General features: G+C 42.9%; 1 protein-coding gene across 1 annotated transcript; it reads right to left on the bottom strand.

Annotated features, from left to right (window-relative positions):
- Positions 1-6,778: 6,778 nt before the first annotated feature.
- On the bottom strand, positions 6,779-9,746 carry sox8a (SRY-box transcription factor 8a). The gene is made up of 3 exons (XM_028969312.1): positions 9,126-9,746; positions 8,391-8,602; positions 6,779-8,267 (listed from the first exon to the last, which is right to left on the bottom strand). The coding sequence occupies exons 1-3, from the start codon at positions 9,473-9,475 to the stop codon at positions 7,666-7,668; spliced, it is 1,164 nt and encodes a 387-aa protein (XP_028825145.1). The 5' UTR covers positions 9,476-9,746; the 3' UTR covers positions 6,779-7,665.
- Between the last annotated feature and the right edge of the window lie 561 nt (positions 9,747-10,307).

Below are 10,307 nucleotides of genomic sequence, written 5' to 3'. Positions count from 1 at the left end.
AGAGGATAAATTTCACTGTGTGCACCGTGTGCTGTTCTGCTGTGTATCACAAGTGACAATCACTTCACTTCACAAAAGTAAGAACTGTTGTATTTATTTCACTCACACTTCGGATTAGTGCTGGATGTTATGACATTTTTTTTTTTATTTTTCTGTATGGTAGATTATCATCAAAATTGTAAATGGTGGCGGTCCCATTGCCTGAAGGCAACACTTTAATGCCAGTTCGAGGTGTCACTTGATGAACAAAAGCCAAAGTGCTTGAGATGTGTGTGTGTGGGGATGGGGGGGACAGACAGAGGAAGTACAGCTGTTGTAACATAACTGAAGAAGAGCTTAGCAGACAGCTGCGAGTGTAAATCCTGGAAGAGTCGGGTCTACAGCGTGGTGTGCTGTGGGTCTACACTGCGAGAATTTACTCACCCTGCTTGGCCCTGCTGAAAAAGTTATAACGTTTTGAAATGCATGAGTATAAAAGTGGTATGGTTCAGTTTTAGTGATCTCTGACACACCCCTGCATACCACCTAATTTTGTTAGGAAACTAATCGTATTGTAAATACTGCTTTTTAAAAGGTAAATCATTTTTGTATTCCGAATACTACATCTCTGCCCTGGTTACAGATATGCAAGTTCAAGTGCATCTGTAACCAGGCCAGACGCCGTGGGTCCCATGTGAATTTGTGAATGACGTTAAAACCGAGTCACTTCCATGCATTCGTCAGTATCTGCTGCCAGGCCACAGGAGGGATAAACGTTCACCCTCGGACTGTGCCAGTGTTGCCATGGAACCCACCTACCCAGCTAAACTAGCAGCAGGAAGGTAAAAAAAAAAAAAGGATATGGAATAGAATAGAATATATTAACGATGACTTCCTTTTCCTCCTCCCAGCCTCCCTGTGTCTCTCCATCTCATTCGTCTGTTAATGTGGAGGAGAATAGTATGATGTGGCTGGACTCTGTTTAGCAGCGGCCATTGTGATTTGGTCTCTGCTGAATGAACATGGACAGTGTTGTCTATTGTTCAGCAAACAAAGGAAGCACTGCCCCCCCCCCACCTATCTCTCGCTCTCTTTCTTTTTTTCCCTCACTTCCTCACACTCTCACCCACTACATATTTCTGCTTGTCATTCTCTGCCACCTGTATTGCATTCATCCCTGCTTTTCTCCCTCTGACCACTGTGTATGGCAGTTTCAGATGTGTATTTTCATTGCCACTAGAGGCAAAAATAAATGAAATGCTAATAAATCGTGGGCTGCAATATTGCCGCATCTTACATCAAACATTACAAGACATACAAACAAAATAAGCATTGTAATCCCTCTTCTAACGTGATGTTTCATTATTCAAATTGTAGGGTTTTAATGTTCGTTAACATGAAATAGTGCGTGTCCTTGTACTGTGACATATGTAGGAGGTAATTAATCGGTAAGGGACTTCAAATGGCACAGAAAACATGTGTGATGTCTGTGTATGTCTGTGGAAGATGGAGGATGAGGCCACAAGAGAATGATAGAGCATGAGATGAAAGAAACCGCACGGATGTGCATTCCTATAGGACTGCATCAGATGAAAATCAGGTCATGTAAAAATCCTGGGAAAAAGAAGCTTGCGCTAATGATTTTATACAAAATTCTCTAAAAATGGAACCAGCATTCAAACTGTTTTTTTTTTGGTATATGGTAAATTGAAGTATTAATTACAGTCAACAAATCACTGTGATTAATTAAAAAAATGTATTGCATTAAAATAATTTTACACATTAATACAACTGCTCACACTTGGCTCACAGTGGGCATGTCTGCTATACAGGAGCACAGGAATGGCAACAAGTCCTTCTTTCATTAATTTACATTACTGTAGCTGATTGGCAACGCGCTCGCATGGGACTTTGCAAAAAAGCATATAATTGGCTGATGCTTGCCCTGCCCATTTTCAAGCAATGCCTTTAGTGTGTATCTTTCAGCCTACCGTTATGGCCTGAGCCTCTTTCCCACACTTTTGTCCGTAATATGCATCTTAACAAGATTTTGTCTTAATTAAGTGCAATTAATTAATTGCAAAACATGCAATTCACTGCTTACATTTTTTTAATTGATTGACCGCCCTAATACATCATAGTCCATACAGCATTCTGAAATGTCATGAATCTGTGAATAATCACAGCATCTCCAGCTTCGTATGTTATGTGTGTTCTTTGTAATGCCAGGGCGGAGAAGGAGTGATAAGGCACACTTGCTCGACATTTGGAAGAAACAAGAATTTATAATAAATTAAACAAAAAAGGTGCAACGGCCAAAATATACAGAAGCCCAACTGAAACCTGCTGTGGCACTTGTGCAAAACATTAACACAAGCAAATGCAGGACCGCGGGGGTGTGGGAGAAACTGATATACAAAGGGTTCTAATCACCCACACTAAACAAGCAGCTGGGTTTTTTTTGGAACACTTGTGTGCATATGTTAGGCAGCACCTGGTTAGCCCAACACTTCTTAAAGTATTCTAAATATATAACTTTTCGTAATGGAATACATTACTGAATGCACAACCGATTTTTGCCTAACTTTCCTTTGGGGTTGCCATGGTCTGATCATGTTTTTATGAATGCTTCACCCATTTCTTTCAGCTGTGTATTCAACTGTATGACAATCGCCTCCCTCAAAAATAAAAATTAAATGCAATTATCTTTGTCATTGCTTAACGTACTGCATTAGTACAATGTGCTCTTTTTTAGTGAATTGTCGGAACACGTATCTTTGTTTTATAGGAGGTTTATGTAGGCAGTCAGTTTTTTATTTTTTTGACGTGGTATTGCTGGGCTCCTGAGCAAAGAGTTGGGCGCCACGACGACTGAGAAAAGCCTCTTGCTGGCTAGGTTGCTGCATGACTTAAAGACAGGAAGAGGTAACAGTTTGGCCGTGCACACAAATAGACTATTAATTGCCGTAGAGACTCATTTCTAAACAAGAGCAATGATTTTTGCAAACTTGACATCTTTTCAGTGGTTTGAAAAACAGATTACATGTGAATAGGGCCAGTGCCAGAACCATTCTGGGTCACTGCTTGAAGGGTCCTTGAGACCATGTTGAAAAAAGTTAGCTAGGATTAATGTCGTTCTATGAATATCCTCTAACACACACATTATAAGAACCTGTACAATGCATCACATGCTATACATACATTTCTATGTGTGTCACAGAGACACACAATGACTGCTAAGTAGAAAACTAATATAACTCATATGTCATGTTAAGCAAGTGCTAAAGATCTTGATTCATAGACTACACAAGATTTGTTTGAATCCTGCACATCTTTTTCAGTCTCATCAAACATTATTAGGTGCCTTCAGTGGCATGATGTGTGTTGTTTTGTCATATGTTTCTGCCACGCCCTTCACTTTGTGCGTTTTGTGTCACCTGTTATTAAAATGGGGCCATGGCAGGGAATATTTCGGCCTTTCAGTTGATTGGGAGATTAAGATTTTTTCTTTTAGGTTGGATTTTCTCTTTAGCAGGTGACGTTATTGAGATAAAAGACCAAGGAAACATCTTGCCCATTTCTCCTCACGTGCATAATGGCTTACATTTATTTCAGAGTACGATAACTCTGTATCTCATACAACCTTCAGAAATCAATACATAATTACATTTGATTGTTTTTTGTTTTCAGACACTTAGCATTCTCATATTCATAGAGCGGGTGACAATCAGTGACAAACACACACTCTCATTATAGAAGGTCATCCGACCCTATGAGACACATCACATGGGATGATGCAGAGACAATGCTGTGTATTCTTACCACACAGCAAACAAATACGCTGGACCTATTGCGAACATATGTTTTCTCCTAATGTGAGTTATTGAGCTGGGGTATACAGGAAGGCAGGCCTCCGCCTTCAAAGCTATTATATCATGGGACAGTAAATTTCTCATAGGCTGTAAAACTGATTGGTGTGGTTTTGCATTATTTATTAATGGCTTTTGTTTTTTTCATTTTCATTCCAAAGTGAACGATGCAACTGCATGCTGTTGTCTTCTTCTTTTTCTCCTTTTTTTCTGCACAGCCTCTAGAAATGGCGAGAAAGGTGGACAGAGAAGAAAGTCAAATTTATTTCCCTCCTACACTCGTTATTCAGCGTTAGTTCATTCGGCAAGCATTCTGCTGAGGGAAAACTGTGTAGGCGGAGCGGGACGTCTGGGCCTCTAAAGCAGAACTTGGACTACTGTACCTGTGCCTTTGTTATGCATGTGGCCAATATTACATGCAATTTTAACATGTTTCCCATACATTTCTTCAATAAAAGTATTATATAATTATCACTATAGTTATTATTATAAAATTATTACATGTATAGTTTATGGTTATTCCTACCTAATTTGTGTAGAAATAATAAAACACAGAGATTTTTATAAATGTGAAAACACTTTACAACTAAAGTAATTATATGCTATTACATTATATTTATATTTACATCTTCAGGACTCGCTTATCCAGAGCGACTTACAATCAGAAGTTACAGGGACAGTCCCCCTCAGGGTTAAGTGTCTTGCTCAGGGACATAATGGTAGTAAGTGGGGTTTGAACCTGTGACATTGTGTGTTCTGGTTCATAGGCGAGTGTGTTACACACACTAGACTACTACCTCCCATTATCACATCATACCACATCACAGTATATCATGTCAGCATCATCAGCAATTAATACGTTAAAAAATTGCCTTTGTGGTGCCCACCCATTAGGCTCTTGCTAGTGTCACTGACCTAGCGCTGTTAAAGGAGGGGCATCTGCCTTAAATCAGAGGATCTGTGTCAGGGTGGAGGGACACAGGAGCATCCTTTGAGAACAGCGACGGGCCTGAAACCTCGTTCATGTGGTTTTTTCATGCCGGTGCACATCCAGCTAATGAGAAATAAGTGAGCAGCCTCACAGGATCAAGCTGGAAAAGGGATAATTGGAATAAAAAACTGTGTTCTTCAGCAGTGTGCGTCTCCTCTTTTTTCTTCATTTTGCCCATCTGGGTTTCAATTCATTTGTGTTATCTGTCTCTGTCTGTGATTAGAAGCGAGTGTGGTTAATGTGGGAAGTACATACAACATAGCCATGATTGGCATTCTTCCCTTTCTCCATTGCTCTGAACCTGGCCCCACTACCCCTTGGAATTGTGGGTAAGTCAATGTTGGTTCTGTCTGGCTGCTTGTTGTCATTGGCCTTTAGGCAGAGTCAGGCAAACTCAGCAGACACTAAGTCACTGAGACACCACAAACATTTCTCTCTCTTCTTTCTTTTTCTTTTTTTTGCTCGGGAGGAAATCATTAAATTAGGGTGGTGCCGCATAATGTGTCCCTCACCTTATTTGCTGAGGATCCCTCAGGCAGAGAAAAAGGTAGATTTTTAGCCACACTTGACCTGCAGGAGTGAGACTGGAGTCGCAGAGAGAGAGAGACTAAAATCTGTTCTGCATCTGTTGCTGAACGTGCTGTGACGCTCCACAATATGGTGCTGCGTTTAAATGTTCAAAATGGACCTAAAATTTGTCACCTTTTGGAATAAAACCTTACTCTGACAACATAAAACATGCAATGGAAAGTGGTGAAACCAAACAGAACTGGCAGTTGGCTGACTTCCCCACAGACCCCAACACTTCCAATGTGGAATCCATTGACCTCCGACCCCTTGTAATTGTTGTGTAATCGGTCTGCTTATGCAGCTCGTGTTGGGTGTGAGGTTAATCGTCTCTTCTGAGAATTGGTTTTGGTACACAACAGCCCTGTTTATTTATCTAGCGTCACATTCGGCATCTCTGTGGGCTTTATTGTGAGCAGAGGAAACCAAACCAGGCCCAACGCACCGGTGATTCTGTAGACGCTGGTGTTGTCCAATTCGAAAGTTGCATGTCGGATTAATTCTGGCTCTCCAAAAAAAAATTAAAAAAATCTAATGAACTTCTCCACAGCTCCTTGATCTCTGCTTGTTATCATCTCTTCCTCCTGTAACTTCTGAGCATACAATGGGGGAGTAGACACAGCCTAAGGAGAATGGGAAGAACTGTGTGCCGTCCGCCCACATCCCATCTGTCAGGCAATTATTTTTTTTCTTATTATTTTCCACTCCATATACTACACTTATGTGTCTGTCGGTCTGTTGCTGCAGTAGTCGTTCATGTGGCTCTCTGATATAGACGAGGTGGAGGCAGAATCCAATCTTCCGTTCATACCTCTGCTCACCAGTTTGTTAGTTTTTTTTTTGCACTAATTTTCAGCCCAATTAATTTTGCACTCTACCCTTTCCAATGCAGCCAGACAAAGAAGGCTTCCATAAAATAATGAATCATTAAAATTCTGCTGCTCTCTTCCCCCCCACCTCTCTTCCTCTCCCACCATTCTCTTGCTGCGCTCCCTGGCACTTGGCTCCGCATATCTGCTGTCCTGGCCGCCTGGCAGACCCAGCTCCTGCCCACTCGGTTTAAATTCCACACCACGGCCGACCAGGCTAAATTCACCAACCCTGTCTTCTTAAATCAGCGCTTAACCGTCTGTGCTCCAGTGCACCGTTCGGGATCCTCCTCTGGGGTACTGGGATCTGACTGGTCCCACATCATCCCATTTCAGGACAGATGGACTTATTCCTGTGAAACCAGATAAAGATCTGTGCAAATCCTCAGTTGATATGATCTGAAACTTTTGAATAAAAGTGGCAATACAACCTGAGACATTACATCACACTTTTATATTAAGCACTAAAAAAGGATTTAAAATCACATATGCACATTGTGGGATATGGTTATAGGAACATTAAAAGATAAATGCTGTACTTTAAGAGTGCCTTTTGCTGGTTCTAATGTGTCTTACTGAATCCGCACTTTTATGCACAACAACAGAGAGCCAACCCATATATCAAACACATGCCTTTCATCAGAAATGCTTTAAAGAAACGAAATAATCCCAAAGACGTTTACAGAGCTGCAGATGTGACCTTTCACACTGGATCAAAAAACAATGATTATTAACCGTTTTTCTTTTTAGAAAAGGGGACCATTTTATTGTAAATAAAAGCAATATGTGTGTTAACCGACAGTTCATAATAAACAATATACAAAGACAGCTCTGAATCGAGGGATATCATACGTCCAGCATATTTTAAATCCAGTCGAAGTTCATGTGCACAAAAGCTGTTGAATATATTGTAAATGTTCACATATAACTGTACAGATGAACTTAAGTCACGTGTCTTTGGACTGCCGCACCTGTGATCGCATAACAACCGAATTACTTATCAATGCGCCAACCGTAGCCAGGCAACCGTGGTCCTATGCGGTTAAGGAACTATATTCTTCGGCGGAAGAATAGTTTACGGTAATTAACGTTGTCGTTCATAAATTGCTGACATTTCTGTGCAATTTGTCCAACTTCGGTTTATACCGGGAATACTTTTGTTTTTTTTATTATTAATAAGGTGACACAAGACAACGTGGGGTTTTCAACGAAAATATATATTTTACCCAATTAGATGTTTTACTCTCGTTAAAATTTGTAATATAACACAGTATTATGTACATCCGGAAAGAAAAGGAGCAAAATATTCGCGTAAAAACTATTTTTTGCGTAACCTAATTAGTAAAATAATAACAAGGTTTTGTTCGTGCGGGAAATGAACGTGGCGGCGCTACGGCCTGGTTAACGTGGTGTACACCGGCTGGTCCCAGTTCGATCCAGGACCGTGGGACTGGGGGATGCTGAGCCCGTAGGGCCGGCGCGGGGAGTGGAAGTACGGGTACTGGTAAAGGCCCGCGGGGTAACCGGGGTACGCGGCGAAGTAGCTGGGGCTCTGGAGCTCCGGGGGTTCCCCAGCGCAGCTGTACGGGGAGGGGTCGGCGTGGGAAGGGGACCCGGGCGGCTCCGGGTACCGGCGGGGGCTGAGCTGCTCCGTCTTGATCTGCGGTCTCGGCTGGTGCGAGTCGCCTTTGTGGGCCCACGCGGACCCGGGGTGGGGTTGGGCGTAAGGTGACCCGAACGACCCGGCGCCCGCGGCCTGTGCGTGGGCGTGGTGGTCGGGGAGGGGGGCGTGGCTGCCGTTGACTGGCAGGTACTGGTCGAACTCGTGCACGTCGAAGGTCTCCATGTTGCTGATGACGTCAGAGCTGAGCTCCGTGATGTCCACGTTGCTGAAGTCGATGTTCTGTCTGCCATGCTTGAGCTCATGCTTCAGGCTGTGGCTGGGGTCGGCCTTTGGTGTAGTGGGCGGTGTCGGAGGACCATGGGGTTGACCTTCAATTAGAAGATTTCTTTACATCAAACAACACTTTTTGCCCAGACACACCCTGGTTACATTATATATCTCTATGCGTAAAAAGAGATAATAATATTGGCCATCAGTGACACCGCCCTCACCTGAATGCTCCATGTGCTGCTGCAGGTGTCCCACGACGGCCACCTCAGCCTTGTACGGCGCCTCTGGGCCCGGGTCCGAGTCGCCCAGGCCAGGCTTGAGGCTCTTTCGTCGCCGGGGCTGGTACTTGTAATCCGGGTGGTCTTTTTTGTGCTGCACCCTCAGCCGCTCCGCTTCCTCCACAAAAGGCCTCTTCTCGTTCTCCGACAGCAGCCTGTGGACATTTCTTCCTGTGTGTCACTTCATTATTCTAACGACTTTAACCATCACTGTCAACTAGGATTTATATAAATATATATAAATGTATATGCAAAGATGTAAACATCAAATCCCTATTTATATCCCTATTAAATATATCTGCAAATTTCCATTTTGAACTATATTCAGGATTCTTTGTATTGTTAGGGTTTATTAAAACCATCTATATAAGGTTCCTGCCCTTTCTAGATACTCACGTTTTGCCCAGACACACCCTGGTTACATTACATCTCTATGTGTAAATTATACAGTCGGCAATATTATACAGTCGACATAGTATCTGTGCTATTGTCTTTTGCTGCTCTTATTTTGTACTGTCCACTTCATGACAATGTACATTTCCCACTTGTGGGACTAATAAAGGATCACCTTATCATCTTATTTTATCTTATCTTTTATTTTATAACTGTCCTGCTCATAGTCGTACAATTTACCCTGCAACAGCCTGCAAGGTGGAGTTTTTTTATAAAGCCACTTACCTCCAGAGTTTGCCCAGGGTCTTGCTGAGGTCGGCGTTGTGCAGGTGGGGGTACTGGTCGGCCAGTTTCCTCCTGGCGGCCTGAGCCCACACCATGAAGGCGTTCATGGGTCTCTTGACGTGCGGCTTGTCCTTCAGGGACCGCGTCCCCCGCGCGGGCATCGGGACCAGCGACCAGTCGTAGCCCTTCAGCACCTGAGACACGGCGTCCCGTATGCAGGCTGGGAAGCGCCCGTCTCCGTCCCCCGCGGCGCAGCGTCCCCCGGAGCCAGGGCCGTCGGAGCCCGCCGGAGAGGAGGGGGCGTCGGAGTCCAGATCGGGACTGCATGGGCGCTCCGGGTCTTCTGCCATCTTCGAGCCTCCTGGAAACCTACTCACTTGATCGAACACGCAATACGCATTTCCTTATTTATACATGAGCTATATATATATATATATATAATTATTAATAATAATAATATTTTTTCCCCTTCCAAAACCCATGAAAAATTAGAATCCCGGTGTTTCCTTTACTGCTGTGGTAAACGCCGGGGTCTCATACTGGGAAACAGCGAGCGCCTGGAAGAAATTTTGTTCAGACGCCCCCCACCCTCCCCGCCTTTCCTCTTCTTATTGGTGTGGCCACAGGACAAGTTGTCCCATTGGTGAAGAAAAAAAAAACTAATTCAGGCCGGTAATCCGATACACCCCAACATACACACTTACTCCCGAATATAAATCTACTGGCATTTCGAAACGTCATTCACGCATTTTAAACCCAACGATTCAATAAAACTGCATGGGAGGGAGGGGGTCATTTTGGCTTTACGGTCTACGGCAAATTGACAGATGTTCATATAATAAATTTACAACACGTCGTTTTACTTGAAGGAACCATAACGTAAAGCTGCTCGTTTTTTCTAGCTGTAAAAGCTATAAAACCCGATATTTGTTGTATACCTACGGACAGATGTTCATTTAATATATAAAAAAAGCTACATTAATTTCTTGGTAACTCTATATTTCTCTCCATGCTCGGAAAATGTGTTTCATTCATTCATTTTACGTATGTTTGTTCGCGTATTCTCTGTTGCCAGATTGGGCGGATTTGAAGTATTTAAGTATGTTACCAGAAAAGTACTCCTCCTACACATTTAATTACTTATTAAAAACTTGTGTTGGCAGGTGTGTGTGTGTTTTGACG

This window comes from Denticeps clupeoides, chromosome 2 (genome assembly GCF_900700375.1).
Source record: "Denticeps clupeoides chromosome 2, fDenClu1.1, whole genome shotgun sequence".
Classification (NCBI taxonomy): Eukaryota; Metazoa; Chordata; class Actinopteri; order Clupeiformes; family Denticipitidae; genus Denticeps; species Denticeps clupeoides.
Note: the sequence above shows the minus strand (reverse complement) of the source record. Positions and strands in the feature narration are given on the sequence as shown.

Coding starts and splice junctions, on each gene's coding strand:
- sox8a (XM_028969312.1), bottom strand. CDS start 9,475: ATGGCAGAAGACCCGGAGCGCCCATGCAGTCCCGATCTGGACTCCGAC. Junction 8,603..9,125: donor ACCCTGGGCAAACTCTGGAG/GTAAGTGGCTTT, acceptor AAATGTCCACAG/GCTGCTGTCGGAGAACGAGA. Junction 8,268..8,390: donor GCAGCACATGGAGCATTCAG/GTGAGGGCGGTG, acceptor TTCTAATTGAAG/GTCAACCCCATGGTCCTCCG.